The sequence below is a fragment of the Stenella coeruleoalba genome (genome assembly GCF_951394435.1).
Source record: "Stenella coeruleoalba genome assembly, chromosome: 19".
Lineage (NCBI taxonomy): Eukaryota > Metazoa > Chordata > Mammalia > Artiodactyla > Delphinidae > Stenella > Stenella coeruleoalba.
This window is the reverse complement of record NC_137165.1, coordinates 10,939,160-10,966,340: the sequence shown is the minus strand read 5'-3', so window position 1 is coordinate 10,966,340 and position 27,181 is coordinate 10,939,160. Positions and strand designations below refer to the sequence as shown.

The 27,181-nt window shown below is 54.8% G+C and overlaps 1 protein-coding gene across 1 annotated transcript in view; it reads right to left on the bottom strand.

Annotated features, from left to right (window-relative positions):
* Positions 1-427: 427 nt before the first annotated feature.
* Positions 428-27,181, bottom strand: part of WSCD1 (WSC domain containing 1) — a 37,474-nt gene continuing 10,720 nt past the window's right edge. Inside the window, exons 3-9 of the mRNA XM_079905573.1 lie at positions 21,379-21,493; positions 20,853-21,037; positions 16,558-16,679; positions 6,735-6,894; positions 5,863-6,027; positions 3,009-3,209; positions 428-1,597 (exon numbers count right to left, since the gene is read on the bottom strand). Coding sequence (XP_079761699.1) covers positions 1,245-1,597; positions 3,009-3,209; positions 5,863-6,027; positions 6,735-6,894; positions 16,558-16,679; positions 20,853-21,037; positions 21,379-21,493 — 1,301 coding nt within the window. The 3' untranslated portion in view covers positions 428-1,244. The remainder of the gene's footprint in view (positions 1,598-3,008; positions 3,210-5,862; positions 6,028-6,734; positions 6,895-16,557; positions 16,680-20,852; positions 21,038-21,378; positions 21,494-27,181) is intronic.

Sequence of the window (27,181 nt, the reverse complement as noted above, 5' to 3'; positions counted from 1 at the left end):
TTCCCCTTCTTGGATGAACGAGTGGGAAAGATAGCTTCACAGAAAACAGAGGGGGTGACAAAGAGGCCCAGTGACAGGAAGTGGTGGGTGAATAACAGAGAGACAAAGAGGGCTGGGCCAGTGGGGATCAGACAGGAGCTGCAGCCTGGTTGACAGGCCATGCCACCCCCCTTCCTCATGAACCCGGGGCAACCCCGTGGAGAGCAGGGGCCCGTCAACATAGGGGGGACAACCAGCGGCACCCAAGACTCATCCCTCCTGGGTCTGCCCATGCCCATCCCTAGCCCCCTTCTGCTGGCATTGCTGGTGTACGGGGCCCCCAGGTCTCGGGCTCCCCTGGAGGCCCAGCCCCTTCCCTGCCCTGCTGTCTCCTCGCCCCCACACCCTGCTTCTGGGACATGGCCCGAGTCCCCAGCGTTATGGGGACAGTCGGAGAAAGAAGCCAGGCAAGGAGGCGCCCACTCCAGGGAGTGCTGATTTTGGACGGGGGGTCGGGGGTGCACAGAACTTGTGGCCGGTCCTGAGGTGCGGGGTTTGTGTGGACAGCTCCGCTCCACCCATGGTGCCACCAGCCCACCCCCAGCGAAGGGAGCGGCAGGGCCGCAGAGCTGGCGGGGCCCGGTCATCACACCACACACACTGTGGGTTGCAGGTGCACGGTCAGGGCTGCCCGGCCCGGCGGGCACAGGCTGGGAGCCCATCTCCAGGCCGGGCTCCCGGGTCCTCAGAGCACTAAGCTCACCCAGCCCAGTATCCCCCAGTCAAAGCCCCTGAGCAGCAAGCCTGCACTGGGCTGGAAACAGGAAGCCCGGGGCCTCCGAGAGCCCAGGGTGCACGTGTGTGTCAGTGTGTGGGAGAGACGGACAGGCAGCCCCTAGGAACGTGCAGACGCCACACGCCTGCATCAACGTTCGCGCCTGCAAGTCTGGGAGTGTCTGGCACAGCCGGGGTGGTGGCGTAGGCGCGTTGGGGCACTGTGAGCAGCGAGTGGCAGGTCTAAGCGGGTCTGGCTAGGAGTGCGTGTTCCCTCGCGTCCATCCTGTGACATCGGGTCTGCCTGGCCGGGGCTCACGTCCAGTCTCCCCGTGCGGGAGGCAGGCAGCCCTGGGGGCGGGTGGGGAACCTCCTTGCAGGTGGCATCGTCACCCGAGCATCCCAGGGGGGCACCCGAGCGTTGGAGCACGTGCGTAGCCCCGCGGGGGCGGCCGGCTCCCAGCCGGGTGGGCAGAGCGGGCCGGGGCCTATCATCTGGGCACGTACTCCCGGGGCAGCCCGGCCCAGTTGTGGTCACGCAGGGCCCGGTCCACCGTCCGGATGTAGCCGTTGATCAGGTCCTTCATCGCGGGGGTGAAGGGCTCGAGGTCGTGCGGGCGCCGGCCACGCCGCCGGAAGCTCCCCTCCTTGTTGTTCTCCACGCAGAGCAGGCGCTCCTCGCTCACGGACACGTTGAGGAAGGCCACCATCTCCCGCAGCGTGGGCACCAGGCTGCGCCGCAGCTGTTCGTAGTGCACCACCAGCAGCCGCTTGCCGTACTTGAGCCAGTCCAGCACGTGCGAGGACCACCATGACGCGTAGCTGTTGACAAAGTCCGGCCACTCTGGGCGGGAGAGAAGGGGCGCTGTGTCAGGGCCCGGGCCCGGTGGGGCTGCTGGCCTCCTGGGGGCCAGGATGCGCCATCGTCCACCACCCAGGGCGACCTACCCGATCTCCCACGGAGGAAGGCCCTCTTGGTGACCTCGTGTAGGGGAGGGTTACTGTCAGGCTAGGCTCTGAAGAGCTGCAAGCCCGCCTGGGAGCTGTGACCTCAGGTCCACCTTCCCCCAGCAGTTTCCTTGGAAACACACCAAGTTAAGACGAACGGGGACTGTGCGTTCCAAGAACTGGTTCTCTCTCTGGTGGACCTCGCCCTCTGGGACTGTCCCTGCGTGGCAAGAGCCCGGGGTCTCGGGCTTATGGGACACAGTGGAGTCAAAGATGACCGAGGCAGGGCCTCTCTGTCGAGATGACCCTCGGTTCACCTTGATGTTGCCCTGGCAGCTCTGCACATCCAGTCTGGGTAATGGGGGCCGAGCAGTGTGTGTGGGGCAGCTTCTGTGCCTCCTAGTCAGATGAAGACGCTGTGCAGACCGGATTTCCTGTCCCAGGGCCTCCCACACAGCTACGTGAATGGGGTGCCTAACTGACGCTTCTTGTGTCTTGTGGGTGCAATCGCCGGTGTAACCAGTGACGTACAAGGAGGCCACAGATGGGGCCACTGCAATCTCTGGCAGGTGATCTGCTCCATGAGGTTTGTTTTCAGCAAATTTAGAAACTCGGTGGGTCTTTTCTTTAAGTGGGGAGAAGGGTGCAAAGGTCAAGAATCATCCCAACAAAAATCGCTTCCATAACTGGGCTGTTAAGACACTAAAATGCTGTGGGAAGCATCTGCCTTCTCTAACCTTCACAACGACCCTACGAGATGGGACCACCCTTGTTTTTAAGGTGAGAAAACCGAGGCTCAGAAGACAAGGTCTGCAGCTTGCCTGGGGTCACTGGGCTGGTAAGAGACCCAGGAGGGATCAGAGCTCAGCTTGCCTGCATGCTCAAGGGGAGTCAGCAGGAGGGCAGGGGTGGCTGATGAGGGCCGCTCTAGAGGGAGGGTGACAGGGAAAGGCGGGGACACCCACCAGCCTTAGGTGATCCGGAGTCACACAGGGACGGAAGCACAAGGCTGCCCAGCCTCAGGCCCCGTGTCTCATCATGCCACCCACACTGCTGGACACAGCTGTATTTCTGATGGCTTCATTTTATATCACTCGCTATCCTGACTTGTGTCTCTTTAATTCATTGCCCAAAGGCTAGACTGTTTGTGCCTTGAGGGCAGAGACTGTGACCCCTGTAGCCTGGGCTCCTGGCGCCTTGCCCAGTGCCTGGCACATAGTAGGACTTCAGTAAGCGTGTATCAGCAGACTGACCCCACGAATAAAGTTGCAACGGTTCCCCCCACCCCGCCGGCCCCTTCTGCTCACCTTTGCTCTTCCAGTTGCGGTCAGCTGCGTAGCCCAGGTGGCCGGCACATTTCCTGTTGAACTCGGCCACCAGGGACCTGTACGGGTTCCGGATCAGCAGGATGGCCGAGTCGAACATCTCAATTTCCCTCCTGCCGCTCTCGTGGGTCTTCACGCAGATGGTGCGCCGGCTCCTCCAGTGGTCCTTCTCGCCCTTGAACCCTGCCCGGGAGAAAGGCATCGTGGAGCCCCCGCTGCCACTGCAGCAGACGGGTCTGAACGCTAACCTGCACCCCTGAGGGAGAGCCGACATTGGGGGCACGGCAGAGGGCACTGGGATGGCCTGTGGATGGCCGATAGGGCCTGACCCTGCCCAAGAGACAGTGAGGGCAGGAGGCATCTAAGTGGGGAAAGATGGCGTCTGCAGGAGAAAGAAGGTAAGGCACCTCCCATAGATCCCAGCAGTCAGCAGGCAGAGCCGATCACGCCCTCTCTCTAGACACTGCAGTGCATCCATCTGGGCATCTGCGTGGCTATGTCACACGAGCACTGCAAATAACCCTGTGCGTTGACCACAGCGGGAGGCACAGCCAGATGACGAGACTGAGGCTCAGAGTGGGTGTGTGACTGGCTCAAGATCACACAGCACCACAGCGTCAGAGCCAGGGCTCTCTCCACGTGGCTCTGTGTGTCCCTGCGAGGCCTCCCCACAGAAGGGGCAGGGTCCCCATCATCAGGCCGAAGGGCAGTCAGCAGCTGTGGCCCCACCCCCTGACCTTACGCCACAGTCCTACCCCCTGACCTTACGCCACAGTCCTACCCTCTGACCTTACGCCACAGTCCTACCCTCTGACCTTACGCCACAGTCCTGTTACTGGGCTCCAGTCTTGCGTCTGTGGAGACTCTACCCATCCTACACAGAGTCACACATTTGTCAACAAATATCATCGTGTGCCCCTTCTGTGTTGGACTTTACACTGGGGACAAAGGGGTAACACTCAGACGCCGTCTTTAAGCTTACAGTCTAGTGGGGGGGCAGCCCAAGTGTAATACAAAGCATAGGGGCTCATGGGAACAAAGAGTAAGGCGGACTAGTTTGGGAGTGTAGTGGGATGTCACAGAAGGCTTCCTGGAAAGATGTCCCCTGAACCTGGTCTCCAGGCCACATCTCAACGTAGCCCGTGCCATCCAGCTCTGGTGACAAGCTCCAAAATTGCCCGTGAGCTTGCCTCGGGCTCTTGGAAACATAAATGAGTCCCCCCCACCCCCCCACCCCCCTTCACGAATGGTTGCGAAGTATTCGTATCTACAGCAAGTCTTTGATGCCTGGAAAATGCAAGCGTCCTTTGAGTCTGTAAGTCTGGGGTCACCAGCTGAAACTCAACACATGTTTCAAATTCATCTCTGCCACGGGCCGAACACCAAAAGTCTTTGCTTTGATTCATTCTGTCCAACAGCTGGGAAGTTCCAGGAAAGAATGAGTCAAACCACGAGCCAAGTAAACATGAGATCTGGTCTTTGACACCCTGCGGCCCAGGGTGCCCTTTGTACTGCCTTCGCCTATTTCAACAGGTACCACTTTTCCGCGTAACTCAGACCACACTCGCCCGTGACGGTCTGGCATTTTGGCATTGGAGCTTCCTTGCGAATTTCACGTGTGTGTGCACGTGCGTGTGTGTGTGTGTGTGTGTGTGTGTGACTGCTCTGACAGTGCTCTGAGGCCAGTGGCTACACCTAACCAGTCTCGTAAGGCTCAAAGATGCATCGGGAATCTCTAAAGCCATTCTGAGGCAGTGTCGACCCAATCCTTATTACGCCCAGCTATCGAGCCATTGGGCCACTTAGCCATTTGTAGACTGAGACAGCCAGCTGTTTGAATAAGGGAAAGGCCTTCTTTCTAGATGAATACGGTGGGTAGCTGCAGCCTGTACACGTTAGGTGGTTCCCAGGGGACTAGGCCGGAGTGGGCAGGTCCATGTGCTTCATCTGGTCACTTCACCTGTAGCTGCCGTAACACTCAAGACTCCCGGGGGTGATGAAACTGGGTTACATGCACACCCTTGGCTTTTTCCCAACCAGACCAAGATGGCTGTGGGTGATTCCAGAACCCGCTGCCCACTCAGGAAGTTTGTGTTTTCTCCAGGCTGTTAGATAGTATCCTCATTTCCTCAACCAAACTCTAAGAATCCCAGAGAAACTGTTGTTAACACTTGACAACAGAGGAATATATTTCCCCAAATATAGATCCCACTTGGCTTATCTGAGGTTCTTAGTCTTAAACAGTGCACAGATTCGAGCCATTTTAAAGTTCATTTACTTGACATAATGAGGCCTCTTATTTCTACAAGAGAAATATTAGAAATCATTAAACTCTTGAAGATTTTTGGACCTCGTTTTAAAAAATCCTATTTTGATAAGCTACACTTGCCTCAAAAAAAAAAAAAAGAAAAAAGAAATGAACACATGAAGTCAGTTTCCCCTAATTATTGAGGGTTCTAAACATTAAGGAAAACTCAAGAAATGTTTACAGAGAGGGAATCTAAGCTACTAGGCTTTCCCTTTGAATCCAGAACAGATCTTGTGAATTTTCTCTCCAAGTGTGGTCCCAGGGCTGGCTGTGTCAGCACCACCTAGGAGCTTGTTAGAAATGCCAATTCCTAGGCCCCATCTCAGATCGACTAAGTCACACTCTCTTGGTGGAGGGGGGCATGCAAACCAGGAAGCTATGTTGAATTCATAAGCCCTCAAGGTGACACTTACGCGCGTTCGAGTTTGAGAAGCACAGCTCCAGTGCTCCAAGGAGGACCCGGGCTGGAGAAGCTGCAGCCCGGGCGCTGGGAACCGCCTTCCTCCCTGCCCTGCAGCCGGCACTAACCTTTGTTGTAGAGCGTTCCATCGAAGTAGTAGCTGCCCGTGTAGAAGCCGGTGGCGTGCTCAATGAGGTGCCGCGCCCATGTGTTCCCGGCTCCCGGGAAGCTCGACAGAGCCACGAACACTTTGGATTTGGTGGGCAGGAACCTCCGGTCCGTGCACCGGGTATCTGAAAGCCCAGAAGTCATCTCAGGGTTACCCACCTCCACTGCGACTCCCAGACTCTCTCAGACCTCCCTAGATAGGAAATGCCAACCCACGACTCCCACTGGGAGATGAATGGGAAAACTGAGGCCCCAAAAGGGGAAGGGATTTGCCACCTGGACCTTGCCTGCACAGGCCCACGGCTGGCCAGAGAAAGCCCCAGGGACGACGAGACCTCCCCGTGTAAGAGTCTGGTGGGAATCAGCGTCCTGCAGACTCCCAAGGTCAGCTGGGGGCAGACCTGCTTCTCACACAAGGAAGATGCTGGAGCCTGGGCACACAGCCTGGGGGACTTACTGGTCCCCAGGTCCTGGACTGGCTCAGGGAGGCCCCCGTGGCCACTGGGCTGCCATGTCACCCAGCCCCACCACCCTGCCACTGCTATCCCTCTAGACCCTGCCTCTCTGCTCATCCTCAAACCACCTTCATCCCCAGAGAGACTCAGATAAAGGTCAGGTGCTCTTCAAACCGAGCCCCGCATCCTGTGTCCTGCCTCCAGGGATGGTGGAGGCCTCCTGTTCCCGTTATCCCAAGATAGGACCACCCACCAAGACACCTTCCCCACCCCAGGACCGCATACTCAGTCCAAACCCCCAGACCAAGTGCCACAACCAGTGGCAGACACAGGAGGAGGGCCCTGCACGCCTGTACACCTCCGGGGGCAGAACTCACCCTGCACGGGCGTCTGGTAGACCTCACAGTACTCCGCTAGCCTTTGGGCCTCAGACTCCTGGCCACACAGCGAGCTGTCCACAGCATCCCGCAGGTTGAACTGGGGGGTGGGGTAAGCACAGTAGCACTCCCAGCCCCTGAGGATGGCCAAGGGGAACTCCTGCCAGGGAAGGAGAGAAAGAGAAGCATCTTGGGTGAATGCAGGGGCCACGCCCCCGCTGCTCAGGGACCAGGGTGAGCACGGGGGATGTCCTGCCAGCTGCATGGGATCTACAGGGGTGTCTGTCCATCCTTCCAGCGCTGGGCTCTGGGCCCAAACCCAGGGGAGACAAAGCTCAATGAGACAGGACCTCTGCCCTCTAGCAGCGCATCCCTGGCCGGTGACGAGTCCACTGTTTTTTGTTTGTTTGTCTGTTTGGTTTTGTTTTTTATGATAATTACAGTCTTTATTTATGTAACTGGTCACATAGTCATAGCTGGTATTTATAACTACCTTCTTCTATTACCCATTCTTTATATATGTGTGTGTGTGTGTGTGTGTGTGTGTATAAATTTTTTTTTTTTGCCACACCACATGACATGCAGAACTTCCCTGACCAGGGATCAAACCCGTGCCCCCTGCAGTGGAGTCTTAATCACTGGACCACCAGGGAAGTCCAGAAAAGTCCACTGTTAATAGCACCGGTGCTATTACAGAGGGGTGACTCCACTGGGGGGACTGGACCTGGATTTTGGAGACATCTAGGGGGTCGTCAGGAGTGCCAGGGAGGGAACAGCGTTCCAGGTGGGGAAACCACATGTGTCTGGGTTAGAATGGGACAGAAAGGCCCACCCAGGGCAGCTCAGCATTCAACATCTTTAACCAACAGACTGTGAGCCCCCAGTGAGGTCTGGAATTCCCACCAGCCCTCCCTGGAAAGAGACAGACCTAACCCCTGCTTCTGCAGTCCTGCTGCGGGGTGGGGTGCAGGGCCGGTGACAGATTCCCACACAGCATCTCTCCAGGACAGGAGGGGTGGGCAAGGTCAGATGTGCTCAGGCTGATGGGGGCTTCCTTAAATCGCAGGGGCCCTGCCAGGGTTAGAAGGCCAAGCCAATTCCTGGCGGTTTTTTACATATGTTTTCTTGGTTCCGTCTGGGGAGGAGAATGCACCCACCGCACAGCAGCGAGAGCTGGGGCGCTGGCATTGGGAAGGCCTGAATGTGAATTCACGTTCACAGCCTGGGTAACCTTGAACCTTTCTGAATTTCACCATTGAACAAAAGGAATAAAACCCACCTTGCACATCGGTTATGAAAACTAGATGAGAAAGGTCCAAATTGCCCAGCGCTGGGCCCAGCACACAGTAGGTGCTTTCTTCACAGAGGAGCAGGCCATCCTCGGCCTCCTTTCCCTGGTGGGCAATTCCTCCACTCACCTCTCCCAAACATTTTACTTGAGCACCTACTATGTGCCAGGCACCAGGTAGGACACTCAGCCCCATTTCCACTCTGCCTCTCCCTGCATCTTGCAAACAGGAGATGAAGGCCCCCTGGAGCACAGAGAGAGGAGAGGAGTCAATCGGGTGTGTGCTTGGGGACGAGGGAAGCAGTGGGCAGAGAAAACTTCTCGCTAAGGGAAACGCTGAACAAACCTTTTTATTTTTTGCCCACAGCAAAAAAAATCTCATAAATAAATAAATAAAGGAAAATCAATAGTGTCTTCTGAGCGTGGCTTGGCGAGCCCAGGATCTTGGCACTCAGAAAAGACAGTGGATGGTGTCCCAGCCGGGGGAGGGCGATGCAGAGCCTGGGGCCGGGTGGTCCCTTAGGAGGTAGGAGGGGAGGCTGCCACCAGTGGAGGGCTATTCTCCTAAGCGTAGGTGGGATGCTCTCCCAGAGGCCTCACAGCCCCCACGAAGGCCTCTCCCCATCCCCCTCCTCCTTCATCAAGGTTCAGGGGCAGCTTTGCCTCTGCCAGCCCCATGTCCCTCTCTCAGGGCTGAGCTGCCATGTGGGGACAGGAGAGGATGCTTTCACTATTCTTACACTACACACCCCTACACACACACACACACAAAATCTGCTTCCAGAGCTCAGTGCTCGCTTTGGCATTAGAAATGCCCTTAAACATTTTATGGGACCATAAGCAAATCACCTCCCCTTTTGGAGCCTTAGTTTCTCCATCTGGAAAATGGACACATTCCTTGAGTTGTCCTGCCTGGAAGAGTCGGAGGATCTCATTTCTCTCCCTCTGATCCACCGTGAGGACCAGTGAGACTAGGACATTTACCCCCATGCCTTTCCTGGACGAGGCTTGAGTTGCAAATTTCTCCCAGGACAGGGGGCTAGTGGTAGGCAGTCATTCTGGGTGTCCATGGGCTCATGTCCAGAGGCACCAGGGAGGAAGCACCCGGTAGGAGAAAAAGCACCAGGTTTACAATCCAACAGACCTGGACTCGAATCCCAGGGCCATGGTTGAATATCTGTATGACCTTGGACCAATCACTACCTGCCCCCCAAGTCCTGGCTGTCTCATCTGTCATCTGGGGGCAATAATATTCACACCATAGAGTGCTGGGAGAATGAAGGGAGGATGATGCATGAAAAGGACCCAGCACATAGTAAAGGCTCCCTTACTCTTAACTCTTAAGACCTTTAATTGTACTAGAGGCGGGCCCCAGACCACCCTCCTGACACGCAGAGTACCTGAGAGTTTGGTTCCTAAAATTCCTCTTTTTGGCTCCCCGTCCAAGGCCCCAAAAGCTCAGGATCAAGCAAAGCTTGGAATTCCCCCCCCCGCCCCAAGCAGCACTTGTGATCTTTAATCTCGAACAGACACATAAAGAAAAGAATTGCTGGGACTTCCCTCGTGGTTCAGTGGTTAAGAATCTGCCTGCCAATGCAGGGGACACGGATTTGATCCCTGGTCTGGGAAGATCCCACATGCCGCGGAGCAACCAAGCCCATGCACCACAATTACTGAGCCTGCGCTCTAGAGCCTGCGAGCCACAACTACTGAAGCCTGTGTGCCTAGAGCCTGTGCACTGCAACAAGAGAAGCCACCGCAATGAGAAGCCCGTGCACCGCAACGAAGAGTAGCCCCTGCTCACTGCAACTAGAGAAAGCCTGTGCACAGCAACGAAGACCCAATGCAGCCAAAAAATACATTTTAAAAAATATATTAAAAAAAGAAAAGAATTGCTTTGAGGGCTCAGTGGCCACAATGGGGCCCTAACCCTGGAACCAGGACCCACTCAGCCACAGCTGCCGTCACTGTCAGAGCTGCGGTGATGTCCAGCACAGGCAGCTGGGGCCGCTGGGCTTGGAGTGAGGGGACAAAAGGCTGGACAAACCCCATCAGTACCTCTGGCTAGACTCCACCCACCCTGGGGCCCCCATGTCATTTCTCAACAGAAAGCCAATCTGTGTCCTGACCCTCAATGAGAATGTTGTTGGCTTTCTGGAAGCAAGTTCTCCTGCTGATGTGAGTTAGTGAAAAGCCATCACAAGAACTGCAACCTCTGGCCTCTCCCACTGCTATCCATCCTCTCCCGAAAAGCCCTCATCCCGTCTCGTCCCAGCTCAATACCTTCATCACAGCGAGCAGAGGGAACAAGCAGCCTGGGTACCACGGCGGCAGCAGAGAGCACGCAGCTGTCTGCGTCTGTGTCTCCCACACTTCTATCCACGCTGGCTGTTACGGGCTGAATTGTGTCCCCTAAAATTCATATGTTGATGCCTTAACCCCCAGCGCTTCAGAATATGACTGTATTTGGAGACAGGGCCTTTAAAGAGGCAATTAAGTTAAACTGGGGCCATTAGGATGGGCCCCCATCGAATCTGACTGGTGTCGTTATGAGAAAAGATTAGGACCCAGACACACAGAGACGGAGGAGGAGGCCATTGTCAAGCCAGAGAGACAGGCCTCAGAAGAAACCAACCGTGCCAACACTTTGATCTTGGACTTCTAGCCTCCATAACTGAGAGAAAATAAATTTCTATTGTTGAAGCCACCCAGCAGTCTGTGGGAATTTGTTATGACAGGCCGAGCAAACTAACACTAGCTTTCTTACCAGTCCTTGGCCACTGCAGTCTCGCTCCCACCTCAGGGCCTTTGCACTTGCTGTGCCCTCTGCCTGGAATGTCCTTTCCCAGATACCCTCACGGCTTTCTTTTTTTTAATTAATTAATTTATTTATTTTTGGCTGCACTGGGTCTTCGTTGCTGCAGGCGGGCTTTCTCTAGTTGCGGCGAGCGGGGGCTACTCTTCGTTGCGGAGTGTGGGCTTCTCATTGCAGTGTCTTCTCTTGTTGCGGAGCACGGGCTCTAGGCACACGGGCTCCATAGTTGTGGCTCGTGGGCTCTAGAGCACAGGCTCAGCAGTTGTGGCGCACGGGCTTAGTTGCTCCGCAGCATGTGGGATCTTCCCAGACCAGGGCTCGAACCCGTGTCCCCTGCATTGGCAGGTGGATTCTTAACCACTGTGCCACCAAGGAAGCCCCCCAGATACCCTCATGGTTTTCTCCCTCACCTTCTCCCTCACCTCTTCTTTGAGGCCTTCCTGGCCACCCCATTTCGAGCTGCAACGTCCCTCCTGCTATCACCGATACACCCAATCCCTTGCTGTGTTTTTACTTTTGTTTCAGTGGCATAACTTACCTCGATGGGACACTCTGACCCTGAATGTACCACCCAGTCTGTTTTGATGAACGCCTAGCAGGATACACAGCATTTCCCCCCCACCCGTTTCCTCGGCCCCTTCCCAGTCATACCCGCCTCCCCCAAAGCAACCCCTAGTCTGACTTCCATCATCACAGATGAGTTTTGTCTATTCTAGAATGGTCTATACATAGAATCACTCAGCACATATTTTTGTGAGCCTGGTTTCTTTCTGAAAATATTTGTGAAGTCCACCCATGTTGTTCTGTCTGGCAGTGGACTGTTGCTTTTCATCGCTGAGTATCATTCCGTGCGTGGACATAACAAGCTGTGGACTCCTTCACTTGGTGAATCCCTGGGCTGTTTTCAGTTTTTACCTGTTACGAATGCTGCTGCTACGCACATTCTTGGGCAAGACTTTCAGTGGATACACGTCTTCATTTCCGACGGGTACATATGTAAGGTTCCTGCTTCATTTTTCTCCACGGTGCTTGTCACCGTTCAACATACTATATATCTTACCTGGTTACTATCTGCCTTTGCCCACAAGGATATAAGCCGGGATTTGTGTGTGTCTGGGGTGCCTTGCTGCATTCTCAGTACCTAGAACGAAGTCTAGAACGTGGTGGATGCTAATGGATGTTGGATGGATGAACCAACGAACAAATGAATGTCCTCTCCAGATCCCAACTCCCCCCAGAGTGGCTGGCAACAGACTCGGACGTGAGCCTTCTGTTGGTCACTTGTGCCACGAGGAAAGAGAACAAAGCCAGCTCCATCTGAGCAAACCCTCCCTGACAACAGGAGCCCCACGGGACTCCGCCACCCTGAGATTCCTGTCCGGACAAGAACATTTCACCAACACGGTTTAAAAAAAAAAAAGTCTGCTCAGGGCAGGCTGGGTCTGTCTCCCTCCCCGGAGGTAACGGCTGATGTCGATGCCTCATGATCCTGTATCCCAGGGCTGTGGGGCCAGGCTGCCCCCACCAGTGACCCGAACCCTTTTGCTTCCTTGAGTGGATTAAACTGTCAAGTTCCCGGGTGTTTGCAGAGCCACGGGAGAGCTGCAGACAGTAATGTGGTTTTATTTACAACATAACCTCTTCGGCAACGTCATTGGATTCTGAAAACACAGAACGATTTTCAGCCCCTTGGGGATTTCTAAGACATGATTTCCTTAAAAATTAAATATTGATGAATCTTATCTCTCTGCCAGCCTTGCTGCTCCCCGGCACCTCCACGTCAAGCTGCAGGGAGAGAGGGAGAGAGAGAGAGAACAAAAGCAAGAGCGAAAGCACAGAGAGAGAGAAGAGGAGACAATGAACCAAGACTAGCAGCAGGAGGAGAAGCGAGGAAGGGACATCCTGGGAACTGGCGGCTCACTCCGTCAGGCAGATGGTGGTCTTACTTACAAGCATGACATCTGGGGCCTCATCCTCGCCCTACCTGGAATCCCTAATTCCAGAGCCGGGTCACAGGTGGACTTCAGCCACAGTTTTGGCAAGGCATCTCCGGGGGTGGCCCCAAGGACTGCTGTCTCCCAAAGGGATCCACAGAGAACACCCCTCACCCCGGAGCATCCTACCCACAGCTATGAAGCCCCACGCCAGTCACACCGCCCCCTCCCTGCCACACCATCCGTAGCTCCCTCCTACCCACCGAAAAACATCTGGACTTGGAGGCGGGCATTGCAGCCTGTCCCTGTCCTACCTTTCACATGGCACCGTGGAGCCCTGCGCTCTGGGCAGGCTGGCTGCCTTCCCACTACCTCACCCCTGCCCAGCCACTGCCTGGTTTTATGATGCACTCCTCACGCCCCTCCCCTGCCTGCCAAAGCCGCCCCACACCCTCCAGCTCTAACCCTTCCAAAAAGCTGCAGCCCTCCTACTGAAGCCTCCCTCCAAGCCTCCTTCATCCCCAGCAGGCACTGACCTTCCTCTGCTGTAGGTCAGAATCACCCAGTTCCTGTATTAGCCCTTCTTCAGGGGTGAGCTCTATCTCCTGGGGCAGCTGGCATCCCCCCCATAAGCGTCAGTGTACGTGTTTGGCCCCTGTCCCACAGGTATGTCCTGCCAAGACCTGCTTTCAACTTGAAAGCTGGAAATGGTGACTCTGATCCTCACAGCTGCAAACATTCCGTGGATCGAAACAATGGGATTCAAGGAAACAGCCACTGTCCCTGCCCCATCTGACAATACAGGGGAGGCCAGGATATGAGCCAAGCTGTCAGCACAGATTCTGACGCCTGTAGGGCAAAGGCCATTTCTGAGAACCCTGGACGCCCTTTCATCCTTGTCCTGACCTCAACAATTCGCAGCATCGCTGCCCAGAGCCAAGCAAGTAACCAGCCCTTGAAACGCATCTCGAGGGGAGACGTACAAAAGGCAAAGGTGCAAAACGGCATAAGCGATCGACAACCCTCGGGTATCTTTTGGCGCACGTTGCAATGTGAGATTGCAGCGACCTGGATTTCTGTCAGTAAACATGAAGAATGGCTGGAAATGGGAGCTGAAGAGTTTAAAATCTTCAAGTTCTGTGTCTGTAACCACAAGGCAGAATTCTCTGGGCCCCTGTGGGCTGCCCCAGGGGAGGCATCCCCAGAATACCGGGCCGTCTACCTGGGATGCTGCTTTGAAGTTATCTTCTCCAAAAGAAGAGGCACAAGGATGCCTTGCTTCCCTCTCATGCAGAGCTGGTGGGGCGTAAAATTAACACAACCTTTGCCGAGGGCAGCATGGCAAAGTTTACCCACAGGACAAGGACAGACAGCCTTTGGCCTGGCACCTCCTAAGAATTTCATCTGGCAGGTCCACCACCGACACAAAACGACCCACCTACAAGGATAGTCATCAGAGCCTTGCTTGTAAAAGCAAAAGACTGGAAACAACCTAAATGCTTAATAGCGGGGCGTTGGTTAGATAAGTTATAGGACATCCATGTAATTGAATAAAAGAGTGGGAAAGCGCTTTCTGTGCCAATGTGGAGCAATGTCTAAGAGAGAGGAGGGGATCGTGGGGCAGAGCAGTGTGTGTGGCTCGTTACCATCTGTGGGGTTTGTAAAGGCATCGTGACTCTGTAAAGGAACAACCACTTGAATATTCATAGAATCTCTCCGAGAGTGGCTGGCCGAGGTCAGGTCCGTCAGCTGCGTCCAAGGAAGGACACTGAGTGGACGACACACAGGGGTGAGAGGAAGACTTTCCCCTCGACCCCCTTTGGTGTCTTTTTACTGTGTTCCACGTGAGCATGTTATCTATTGAAAATAATTTAAAACATCAAAGAGGCAGAGCCATGATGCTGCCCGCTCCCTTTCCTCTTGTTTCTTTTCCTGTCTCCTGTCTCCTCCGGCTAACTCGCCTGTCCCCTTCCCCCGCCGATATCACACCGAGAGGCGGCAGCAGCGTGAAAAGCACGGGGCATGGTGTCGAGAGTGGGATGTAAAGCCCCGTCGCTCTGTGCCTGCGTGTGAGAGCTCTCACTCCTGCAAACCTGCACTAGCTCCGCAGCAAGCAGGGGTCAGACTATCCCCACTCACGGAGCACTGAGAGCCGTGAGCCGACCACCGGTGGGAAGGCTGCAACCCAACGCCTGGCACACAGGAAGACGCCTCTATGTCTGCTGACCGGGAGGCTGGCCTTCAGCAGGCCCAGATCAGCTGAGTTCCTCTGATTCCAGTGCGCGGCCCTCCAGGGAGCCGCTCTGAACTGCAGGTGTGAAGGAAGCCCAGAGAGGGCGGCTTGCTCCCCTGCTGGGCGAGCAGGTGTCCCTGCCATCTCTACTGGCTCTGATCCCACCAGGGGGAGAGGGGCGGAAGGGGTCCCCAGGCCAGATGTCTGTGAATCAACAAACAGTCTTTTCGGCTCCCAGAATTGTGTCTCATGAGCCCTGATGCCTAAGACATCCTTGGCAGTGGCTTTGGAAATGCCAGAGTTGTCAGAGAGCCACTTCAAAGGCCGCGACTGTGCAAGAGGGAAGCGAGTAGGAAAAAGGCTTTGTCTCCCCCCACCTCCAAGGGAAGCATCTCAATAGGGCTGAGAGCGCGGCAGCTCCCTGTGGGTCGGGGCCCCCTGCAGGGAGTGCTTCTTTGTGTCCAACTACGTGTGCTTTGGCTGAGGCCCACGCCCTATACCCTTCTAACAACCAGCAGGCTACGGAGCTAGGCGGAGTTCAAATCCTGCATCTCCCCCTTCCTGGCCGTGTGGCCTCGGGCAGGATGCCCGAGCTCTCTGTTTCCTCACCTGCAAAATGCAGTTAATCAGAGCACCTACGGTTGTCAGGAGGATTCAATGGGTTAACACGTGCAAAGTTGGAACAGAACCTGGAATAAACGATCAGTACCTGTTAGCTTCTGTTGGTAAAGACCATCATCGTTGCCAAGGCCCTCCTCTCTCCTAGCCCTACTCTGTTACACGGCCACGTATCACAGTCCCGTCAAGGCTACTGAACCCCAGCACATCGGAGCAGCCCCAAACCCCAGCCTCCTGCCACCTGGGGCTATTTCCAGGGCCACGGCCTCCAGCCCAATCTGGAGACCACGGGTCTCCAGCCCCAGCTCTCAAAGCCCTTTGGGCGGCCCGCCGGTCCCGCCAGCCTCGCTTCACACCCCGTCCCCGGTCCTGCTTTGTGCAAGCCCCACGTGGCCTTGATCAACATTTCCCACCCTGGAGCTGGCATGCAATGCAGGGACAGTGGGCTTTGGTGCCCAGCCCGGCCCCTGCACAGAGCCACACTCCAGTCCTCAGCCCAGGCTGAACCAAAGGTACATGAGTGACTACAGCCCCCGAAAGTCAGATTCGTGGCCCAACGCCGTCAGCGCAAATAACAGAAAATCTGCACTCCCCAAGTCCCAAGCCAGCATCTTCCTGTTTCCAAACCAAGTCAACTTAACATCTGACACTCGTGCCAAGAGCTCACGTCGGGAAAGGCACGATTCTTTCAGCTTTACAACCTTCTCTGACAATTCCCCACCCAGCCCCGGATCACCTCGTTAGCGGGCTTCCTGCCGGCATCCTCGGCGACTCTGCTGCGTCATCGCCCGCCCTCCCGGACCTCCCTCCTCAGCTCCCACCCAGGCTCCGAGGACGGACAGCCGCAGCCCCGCACGGGCACCTGCCCCTCCCTGAGACCACCACTCAGGCTGGATGGTTAAAGGACAGGGCTGTGAGATCATAATTGCTCTTACTTTCTGGGAACAAAATCCTGAACACGTCTCCACGGTCACGTTGGCCTGTACCAGGGAGTCGGGGAAGGCGTGGGTGACGTTCTCCAGCAGTCGGAAGCAGCCCCGGTATGTGACGGTCCTTCCTGCGGGGAAGGAAATGGGGTTCCGGTGAGAAATGGTGCCCACCATTCTCGATGCCTGTCACAGAGGAAAACAGTGGCTTCAGAGGCCAAAACAGGTGGAAAAACACTCAGGAAAGGCAGATTTCCAATCAGAGAGGGCAAACTGCCCGTAGAGGCTGTGGTCAAGCCAAGCTCCTGAGAGAAACCAGGCACCAGAACCTTCGTTAGCCTGGGTCGCCGGGGTCACCGACAAGGGACCATTTGCTGAAGCTTCTGCACTCATGTCTTGCTTCTCCTGCCAGCCCTCGGGGGACAGTGTGCGTCCTCTCCTCCTCCTTCCCTTCCTTCCTTCCACAAATCGGGATCGTGCACCCATTCCGTACTAGATTCTGCACTGGGTGACCCAAGAGATTGACACTCTGGAAAACTCTGTCCTACCCACGCACGCGCGAAAAGAAAAGTCGACTTGGAAACCTGAAATCCTGCCACACTCCCTCTTGCTGTGCCGTCGAGTCACACCACTACTTTGCTTTCTCTGGTCTTGAACTCCCGCCAAATTCTAGGAATACTCCTCAAGCCCGTGGTACACAGGCTGCCAAGTTGTTCTACAGACCTTCTGGTGGGGAAGTTCAGCTCCCTAGTTGGCTTCCTTGGTGTGGGGACAAACCTTCTGGAATGTTCCGGCACCAACTGTTCCTATTTCCTCCAGACTCCTCAGAGTTTCTCTGGATGGCGTCCTGATTCTCATCCCATGCTCCTTTTAACACAACATCTCCCGGGGCTCAGCACCTCTCCCGGTTCTCTCCGCCTGCCACACCTCTTAGAGAGAGCAGAAACCCTCTAGCCAGCGGCACCATGGCGGGAGGCTCTCTCCATGCAAAACGACAAAGCAGGACCAAACTCTGGGTCTGGAAGCCCATCCTATCGACCATGGCACCAGTGGTCTGGGCGTCAGGGCACGCACCTATCAGGGCACAGATGAAGGAAAGCAGCCTGGTGCTGGGAAAAGAGTCCACGCAGAGCATCCTAACGACGGCCTGGGATCAAGCCCCGGCACCGCCAGGGACTCAGTCAGCAATCTGGGCGTGTCATGGACTCAGAGACTCTCCATTTTCTCACCTAAGGAACGCCTGGCGGCTAGAGTTGTTCTGAGGGATGACACGCACACACATGCCAGCCCCCATGGGGCTGCATCTCCCAGAGCCACTTTCCTGCCCTGGATTTTGGTGCAAGGGCCTGGGGTGATGACTTGTGCAGGACCCACAGAACTCCGTCCTGTCCTGTGGCATGACTGGGCCCCCAAAGGACAAAATATCTAGACGGACTGGGCTGTGGTCCTCGGTCAGCTGCACTGGGGTGGGACAGGCTCCAGGGAGGCAGGCTTCGGGCCACATGGCAAGGGAGGGTGAGCAGTGTTCCGGTGAGTACCTCCCTGCGGCCTGGGAGGAGGCTGCATCTGGGTCACCCCAATGCTCCCCACACCCGGCCCAGGGCCTGACACACAGCAGGTGACCAGTATGTGCCGACAGAATAAGGAATTGGACACGACAGGGCAGGTGAGGGCGCGGCACAAGCTGGAACAGGTCAGTGACACAGGATGCTGCTAGAAGTGCAGTATCAGCTGCCTCTAGACTTCGCCGCTGTGACTGTCGGGGAAGAGGCTGTGACCCAGGGCAGCCCATTCCACACCCTTCTCTCCCGCTCCCCAGGTGACAGCTCCAGGGGCGCCTGGGGCAGAAGGACGCCTCCAAGATGGAGCCACTGATGACCTGCTCTGCCCCTCCCCCTGATCCCACCCCGGGGGGCACCTTCACGGCTCTTACTCCTGTGAGAGCTCCTTGCCAGTGAGAAGCTGAAATTTCAGATGGCCGGTCACCTGGTCACCTCTTGACAGAGATCCTGTCGGTTCACGCCCTTGAGAGGGGAGCAGGCCGGCAAAGGCCAGCCGTGCAGGCTCCCCAGCCTGCCGGAAGGGGTGGCTGTCCCACCGTTTCAACATTAACTGTGACAACAAGTCTAGCCAGCTTGAGATCTGAGGCTGGCTTGAATGACTGGACCATCTGACCCTTAACCAGTGGGCAACCTAGAGCCAAGTACTGATCTCTGAGGGTCAGTGGCTGAGCAGGCAGGACGAGCTGCCAGGGCAGCCCAGAGCCCACGTACAGACCTGATCCTCCTGGCGGGCAGGGCTGAGGAGTCAGGGGGGCTAATGTTGTTTGAACCCAGGAAAATCAAAGGTCCAAGAAGCCCTCCTGGAGCAGTTTGGTCCTCAGGAAGCCCATGTGGATGCCCAGATGACAGGGCGGGACTTGGTACATCCATGTACCATGGCAAACTGCTGAGCCAGGACAGGGCCTGCCACGGAGTAGGTGTCAATGAGCATCTGTTGAGGTAATGGCTCATTGGTGAATCGCAGAGTGCACTGTCAGGGTCTCCACCCCGTCCCCATTCCCCCATCGGGAGCCCTGGTTCCCCGACAATCCTGTCTGAATATAGAAAGCATTGGAATAGCCTAGCTGGCCGGGTCTGAGCACTGAGCCACTCTCCCCATCACTCCGACCCCATAGATGGTAGCCAGTGTTGGCTTTGCAGCTCACCCATGCTCCTCTGAGCTGGGCTTCCGGACTGCTTAGCAAACTCCTTCGTCACTCGGAAAGCTCTCCCAGAAACCCCTCTGCAGTCTTCGCGTCTGACCTGACCCCTTTCTCTGAGCTCTGTCCAGTTCTCGAACTAATCCATCAGCTCTCCCGGAGCCCTGGTCCATGGCCAGAGGTGGCTGAGTTCATGAGTTGATGCTCCTGGATGCTGGGCTGTGCTTCCATCACCTGCAGTCTCACACTCGCCAGCGGTGGGGGGAGGTCTCCCACGCTCTGACTGTTTCCCAGCCTGGCCCCTCCCCGTCAGGAAGAGGACGGCCCCCCAAATGTGCAAATGTACACAGCCATATTAATTTATAGAAGGGCCTTTTATAATTACAGCAAGTGGATCTGCAGCTCATCTTGCAATGAGGACAGATCCGAGTTTCACCAACGCCTAGCTGGGCCCCCTCAGTGGTCATCTCTGTTGAGATGACATCTCTGCACTTTCAGGTGAAATTCCGGGAGGTTCAGTCTTGCTGTTTGATGTATCAGTTTACTCTCCCTGTGGTCGATTATTTCCCCCTGGGTTCTATAATTTTGAATTGTAAACTCATCTTCAGTGGGAATTCAGCTACGGGAACCCTTTACACCTGGGTTGGTGGCAGAGATCCCAAGAGAGAATTTTGCACGTGCCTCTGTTGGTACCTCCAGATGGCCCAGAGCCAAACTTCATGTTGGAGCTTTCAGGACCAGGCAGATGGCACAAATCTGAACCTTAAAACGCAGACAAACGCAGGCCTGCAATTATAAACTCTTAGGTTATAAATTCTTAGGAAAATTGCTTTTCACCCAAAGCTCAGGTCAAAACAGACAAGTTTTTCTATTTCTGGCAGGTTGTTTTTTTTTTTAATGTAAAATTTCACTGATTTATACTTCAGTGAAATTGGATCCAACTTTATACAGAAGTTTCAATCCAACTCCCTACCCTGACAGGCTCAAAGCCTCCTTTTCTGTCCTCTGTGGACATGAAAACCTAAGCCGTGTGATCACCAAGATGAACAACTTCCCCTGGCGGAGACCCAGAGCTGCACAGCGTCCTTGATTACCTTCATCTCACCACTGTGACTCCTACTTCCCACTTCTTTCCTGGAGCCAGGGATTTCCTTACTTTCTTGTTAGTTCAGCTGTGCATTTAAGACAATTTTACCCAGCATTTCTAGGTGTTTCATAGCTAGGAAACGTTCAGACTACCTGGTCTGCCCCATTGCTAGAAATCAAAGTCTGCCTCTGCACTTCACAAACTAGACTGGAAACCAGAGAGGGGAAGCAAACTGCCTGAGGCCACACAGCATGTCTGAGACACACCTAGACCTAGGCCCTGGGCCTCCTGATCAGTTTCTCTCTCCTGTAGAGGATAAGGAAAGATGTGCCTCGGTCATGAACTCGAGCGAACTTAGGCTAACCCCACACCCCTGCCGCGAGCCTGTCTGGGGAAGGTGGTGAGGAAGGTGGAGCACAGGTTCGGTCCCATGTGGTTTGGATGAGGGGCTGCAGATGTGGGGGTGGTGGCAGAGCAGGGGACAGACGGAACTCAGGGACAGACTGGCACACTCACGCTTCCTGGAGCCGGGCTGCAGCTGCTCCACGCGGTACACGGAGAGACGGCCCACACCCCCGCACACGGAGCTCTTCTCCCCTTTGCATTCATGGTTACACTCCTCTGGCCCCATGCTCATTGCTGGGAGCCGGTTTCCACAGTAGCATTCGGCCCCGGCCTCCAAACCGGCATAGACGTAGGACCTGCAGGCAGAGCGGGGCCTGGGGTGAGTCCTGACCTTGGCCCAGGGCACTGAGGTCTGGTTCCAGGAATGGCAGCTGGGTCTGGGGCCAGGCTAAGGGTGAGTCCTGGCATTGCAGGAAGTGAACCCCGGCTCTCCTGACACTGAGCCCAGAGCTCTTTCCATAACCCCCTGCCGTGCCGTCAGTAAACTTTCTTTGTTCCGGACAACTGGGATCTGATCGGTCGAGCTCTGCTTACACTATGACAGCCAACTGGAAGCGGACGCATCTCCTCAGGGACACCACTTCCACTTTCTGGACCTTATTTCCAGTGGAGCTGATGGTCAGGGTCCCACACTTACCGCTCAGCGCACGCATTCTGGCAGTGGGAGACGGTCATCTTTCTCAAGTCAAAAAACACAGCCCCCTTCAGAGTTCTCTCCTGGCCGTCGTCACTGAAGCATCCCATGTATGTGCCTGCAGGCGGGGAAGAACAGCAGAGACTCAGAGGCCCCGGAGAGAGGGGAGATTACCTGGCTCCACCCTTGGCATTGCCCTTCCTGGCTAAGGCTCTTCTCAGAGAAGCCCAGGGGATGAGGCTGTGGTCCAACCCTCCCTGAAGCGCCTCTGGACACTTCCACATTGTTCTCGTCCTCCCCCTTTTCCTAGTTAATGGTCCACTGTCCCTCCAGACACCCTGCCAGGAGCCTGGCATCAGACAGAATACAACTTTCTTCCACTGACCCTCACCCACTGAGTCTGGCTCGTTTAATTTCTTCCCCTGGACCCCTCTCCTCTCCATCCCTACCCTTCCTAGGCTGCAAAAGGCCTCTCTGCCTCCAAAAATGTCTCGATAGGCAGGTCCTGTCACCTCCTCGTGATCCAGAGGGAAGAAATGAGTTATGGAAAGTCTGATCTTAGCTAACACAAAGATCTTGCAAACAGGGAGAGTTATATCAAGAAGAAAATCTGCCACCCCAGGAGGAAGTAAGCCCCCATCCCTGCAGGTGTGTAAGCAGATGCTGCTTACACACCTGTTAACATGTAAGAGAGCTGTCCTGTGTGGGAATCATTAGGACCAAGGGACAGCTGAGCCCTCCCCAGTGAGGGCATCTGTGGCACATTCCTGCAAAGGGACACTAGGGGACAAGACTCTACAAAGCAGCGACAGTGCTGACCCAACCGTGCACATGTCAATGGGAAACAGCCCTGACCTGTCACCTCAAGAGAGGGAGCTGCCTCCCAGAAATGCACAGCAAAGCCTGGAGAACTCGAGCACTAAGCAGGTGTGTCAGGTGTGTAAATGTCATGTGCATCGCAGCGCGCTGAAGGAACTGTGCATTGGGAGTTTGCAAACACGCCATCACGTAGTCCGAGCTGTGAATGCACACCCTCAATAGCTGAGCCCAGATCTGGACCAGGCACCCGTGATAAAGATGCTTCTCGTCTCCAGGGCAACGCCTACACTCAGTTCCAGGATGTCTCAGGTGGCGCCTGAGCGGTACGCTGCAGCCTCCGGAAATTAGGCTGTCTCTGGGAAGCCGCACACCCAAGGCCTCCCAACAGCCTGCCAGCTCCCAGACGGCTTTGCGGGGAGGAGTAGCGATCTCATCCACCAGTCCAGGAGCTCCCTGTTCAGGCCAGACTGGCTTTTGCTGCTGCCAAGAACCTGGCCCAGAGCAGCAGCTCAGGGCCGCCTGCTGAGTGGTTTGGAGGAGTGGGTCTGCCAGCCTTCATTCCTGGGGCCCAAATCAGGGAGTGATTTTCCCGGGTGTGAACAGCACACTTAAATCCATCTCTGACCTTGACTAAATCACTTCAACATTCTGTGCCTCAGTTTCCTCCACTTTCAAATGCATAAATGCAACCCACCACCCCACCCAAGCTCATCCCTCTTGCCACATTTGGACATGTCCCTGCTCCCTCCCGCATGTCCACACTTTACTTCCTACCTGTCCTTGACAACTTACAGCCCTGACCACTCCAGCCCACTACGGCCTCTCCTTTCTCTGAATTGTCACACTGAGTGTCTGAAAACCTTGCTGTCACCCAAATCCTTATCGTTAACTGTTGTTGTTAAAAATCGTGTACGCCTGTGTATCCTGTCTCTGTACCATGACTTAAGGCTCATTGAGGGCAGGGACCACACCTTCCCCTTAGCTGGTGACTCACCACACAGGGTCAGGCACGATGCCAACAGTGGGTCAGAGCTCCTAAAACCCACACTGACATCCTGCGAGGGTGCGAGAGGGGGAGCAGAGAGCCCAGATGCAAGGAGGGGCTGGTCCCATTGGCTGCACCAATGTGCGATTCCCAGGGCCCCAGGTTAAGAAAGGTAAGGCAAGAGGAAGATGATCAAGATGGGGGAAGATGGGACTCTCCGCCATGCCAGGAATGGTTGAAGACCCAGAGACCTCAGGTTAGAGGACCTGGGGCTGAGGAGACAGCAACAGTCACCTTCTCAGTGTCTACCAAAGGGTCTCCCCCCCTTCCAGGCTATGAACCTCTTGAGGTCACCTTCATTGCGGATGCCCAGCGGCACACACGTGGCCACACCCAGTGTCTGTCCATGGACACAGGCTCCACTCCTCTACTCGGGACCCCAGACACCCAGTCCCCACAAGCTTCTCTCTCTTTATATAAATCTCAGGACTACCAAGACCAGAAAGCTCTCACCCAGGTCAGTGAGAATCAATCGCTCTCCTTAGCCTGCCTACTTAGTAAAAAAAAAAAAAAAACTAGTATTTAAGAAATTTCTGATGTGTGTTGCTCAGCAAAGAAGAAATTCTATTATAGCTTTCAAGTAAACATCCAAAACAAGCTCAGGGGTTGCTAAACATTTATCACCGTTGATGGGAAATTAACCAGAAGGTTCTAAAGGTACCTGGGCTCAAGACCCCTGAAGGCTGAGACCGGCGCATACACATTTTGCGGGGAGAGTGGGGAAACAGCCATAGGGAATGGGCTGCCTTAGATTCAAATGCAGGTTCCACTACTATCTGACTGCGTGATCTGGCATGTGCAGCTTCCCCTTCCTGAGCCTCCACTTTCCCATCTGTAAAATGGGGATATGGTCTCCTGGAATTCATGGGGTGGTTGTGAGAATTCCACGAGATAACACAGAAAGTGTCTAATGCAGGCGCGGCATGTAGTACGGGCTCAGCGGTGACTGCTTTTATTGTTTATATGTCATTATTAACAATAAATATTTTTACATGACTATACTTCCCTGAAATGCAAAATCCTTCGTCATTAAAACGGTGACAGCACCGCTGACATCATAAGGCTGTTCAAAGATTACATTAAATGAAATAACACATGTACATCTAGGCACGTCACAGATGCTCAGATAAGTGACAGCTATAATTATTCTGATCCTACACTCTAACCTGGGGGCCGAGTGTGACAATGGCTCCGTAAATTTTTTTTTAAATTTATTTATTTTTGGCTGTGTTGGGTCTTTGTTGCTGCACGCGGGCTTCCTCTAGTTGAGGTGAGCGGGGGCTACTCTTCACTGCGGTGCGCGGGCTTCTTATTGCGGTGGCTTCTCTTGCTGCAGAGCACAGGCTCTAGGCATGTGGGCTTCAGTAGCTGTGGCTCCCGGGCTCTAGAGCACAGGCTCAGTAGTTGTGGCTCACGGACATAGTTGCTCCGCGGCATGTGGGATCTTCCCGGACCAGGGCTCGAACCCGTGTCCCCTGCATTGGCAGGCGGATTCTTAACCACTGCGCCACCAGGGAAGTCCCGGCTCCGTAAATATTAGCGGAACACATTAATAAGAGAGAAAGAAATGGTTTTGAGCAGTCAGGCTTGGGTTCTTCAAAAACAAGAAGAGGCTAACCAGCTACCAGCTGGCCATCGGGTGGAACTGACCGGTCTGGAGGGGACGCCCATGCCCCGCTGGTCCCATCTCAGTTTGTAGCAAAGGCCTGAGACGCAGGCGCCTCCCCCTCTGCTTGTGAGGAGGAGAGGAGCCCCTTCTCTTGGAAAAATAATGAATGGCTTTTCTAACTCCCTGACAGAGTTAGAAAGAGAGAATGTGCAAAAAGAAAGGACTTCCCAGGGAGGCACTGGGACACATTCTGAGACGGATTTATTACTTTGGGCTGAAACGGAGGCGATATATTATTGTCTGTGACTCCGCATCTGCTCATTTGCACATCAAAATGGACATGCCGTGAGGCTATTAACGATGGCTTTGGAGATATTGCAATGTCTTTGCAAATTACTATCAATAAAAAACAAACTGGCTATGGAGAAGTTACTATTTTTCCCCTAGTAAACTTACTGACATTTTATTCCATTATGGATGTTGTCCAAGGTATAATGAAATGCTCAGTGATTGATGGGACCTCCTGCAGCTTCCAAGGCTTGCCTGCCGGATCCCCTTACAGGGGGATGGCAGGCTGCCTGGGCCGCAAAGAGACGCTCTCTTTGTCTGCGACCCCAGCAGCTGTCCCGAGGGCTGGCCTGCGAGCTAGCCTCCACCAGGGAGGCCCCCCTGGCTGTGCGGGGCCCACAGAGCCCCAAGAAGGGAAGGGGGCTCCCAGAGGATCCTCAGGCCAGTGCCTGCCTCTCCCCACTTTCTCTGAAGATCTCCAGCCAGGATACCACAGCCTTTCCCAGAGGGCGAATTCTTCCTCCAATCCTGGGGGATATTCAAAATACTGAATAACCTATTGGGGCGGGGCACCAACCTGCCAGAATTATCACCATTCAACACCAGAACCTGACAGTTCCCGCTGTACCAGGCATTAACCCTTCACTTGCTAGGTTTGGGGGTCACCAGGGAGGGTCAGCCAGAGCATCAGAGTGTGGAGGGCACTCAGGGGCTCAGGGCAGAAACTGGTGGTGTATAACGGTGACGATCGGTCCTGTTTGCATCTCACCACGATCTCCTCAGCGTTCACGGCAGCCTCTTCCATCGCCTCTCTAAATGATGACTTAAGGGGTACCCACTGGTTCTCCTGGATATACGTATTCTATACACAGGGCTATAACCAGGTCACCCTGAGTCCTCTCCTCTGCTGCCCAGTCACCCTGAAGCCAGGTTACAAAGAACTTGTCACTTCTGTCTAATGAGCCCCAAGCCCTTGGCACGTGCCTCTATGATGCCTCAGTCACACTGTGGGGTAATCATTTGGGTGCACATCTGATTCCACCACCAGACTGAGCTCCTCAAGTGCACAGTGAATAGCACACGTGGAGACTCATACGTGGGTCCTCAGTAAGTGTGGACTGAGAGAAATAAAAAGAGGAATCATGGCTAATTTGCCCCAGCTCATAGAGCCAATAACTGGCGATACCAAGAGAGAAACCCAGGTCTGTTTTCAAAACTTGTGCTCTTTCCATGCCTTCTTTCCAAGAAATCCATGGCAACTTTGTTTAGTCACTTACACTTTAGTCTAAAGGAGTTACACTGGTATAGCCTGCATAGAGACCCAGCTTCTAGATGTGTTGGGCAGAGTTTACAGAAATTGTATCTATATGAAATGAGCTACAGAACCAGTTCCTCAATTCTCCCTCATTCTTACATGGAAGCCTTGCTGAGGAATCCCACGCAAGGGCTATGACCTAGAGGATTTCAGATGAAACTTCATTCCATGGAAGTTTCTTTCTTGTAGAAGGCAGAGTTCTCCAGTCTTCACTGTACTGGGCCACCAGACTCATCCTCTAAGGCTCTTGCCTCATCTTCTTCTATATCCTGCCACTGAGGACTCTAAGCTCCAACTCCACTTCTTATACTCAGGATAGCAGTTCTCCTGTGATTTGTGGTACAGGACCAAATGGGGTGGTGACAGGGATGCTGGGACACTGACTGAGATCAGTCCCCACCCAACAATAGCTGTGACACTCCGTGGGTGCTCACGTCACACAGGCTCAGTTAACTGGGCCCTGCACAGTCTGGATAACTTGGTGTAAAGAGTCCCGGCCTGGAACCAGGCTGATCCCATGATGGAGTCCCAGCTGCATGACTCTGGCGGTCTGATCAGCGTCCCGCCCGTGTCCCCGCGGCCTTGCTGCCTCCAGGCTGCACCCTAAGATGCATGTTCTAGCCTCGCTCCAAGCCCCCACTTGCTCCATAACGTACCCTTTACTGACCACCTTCTCTTCCCTGCCTCACTTCCCACTCCCCTACCAGTGTTCCTTGGATCACATCCCAAA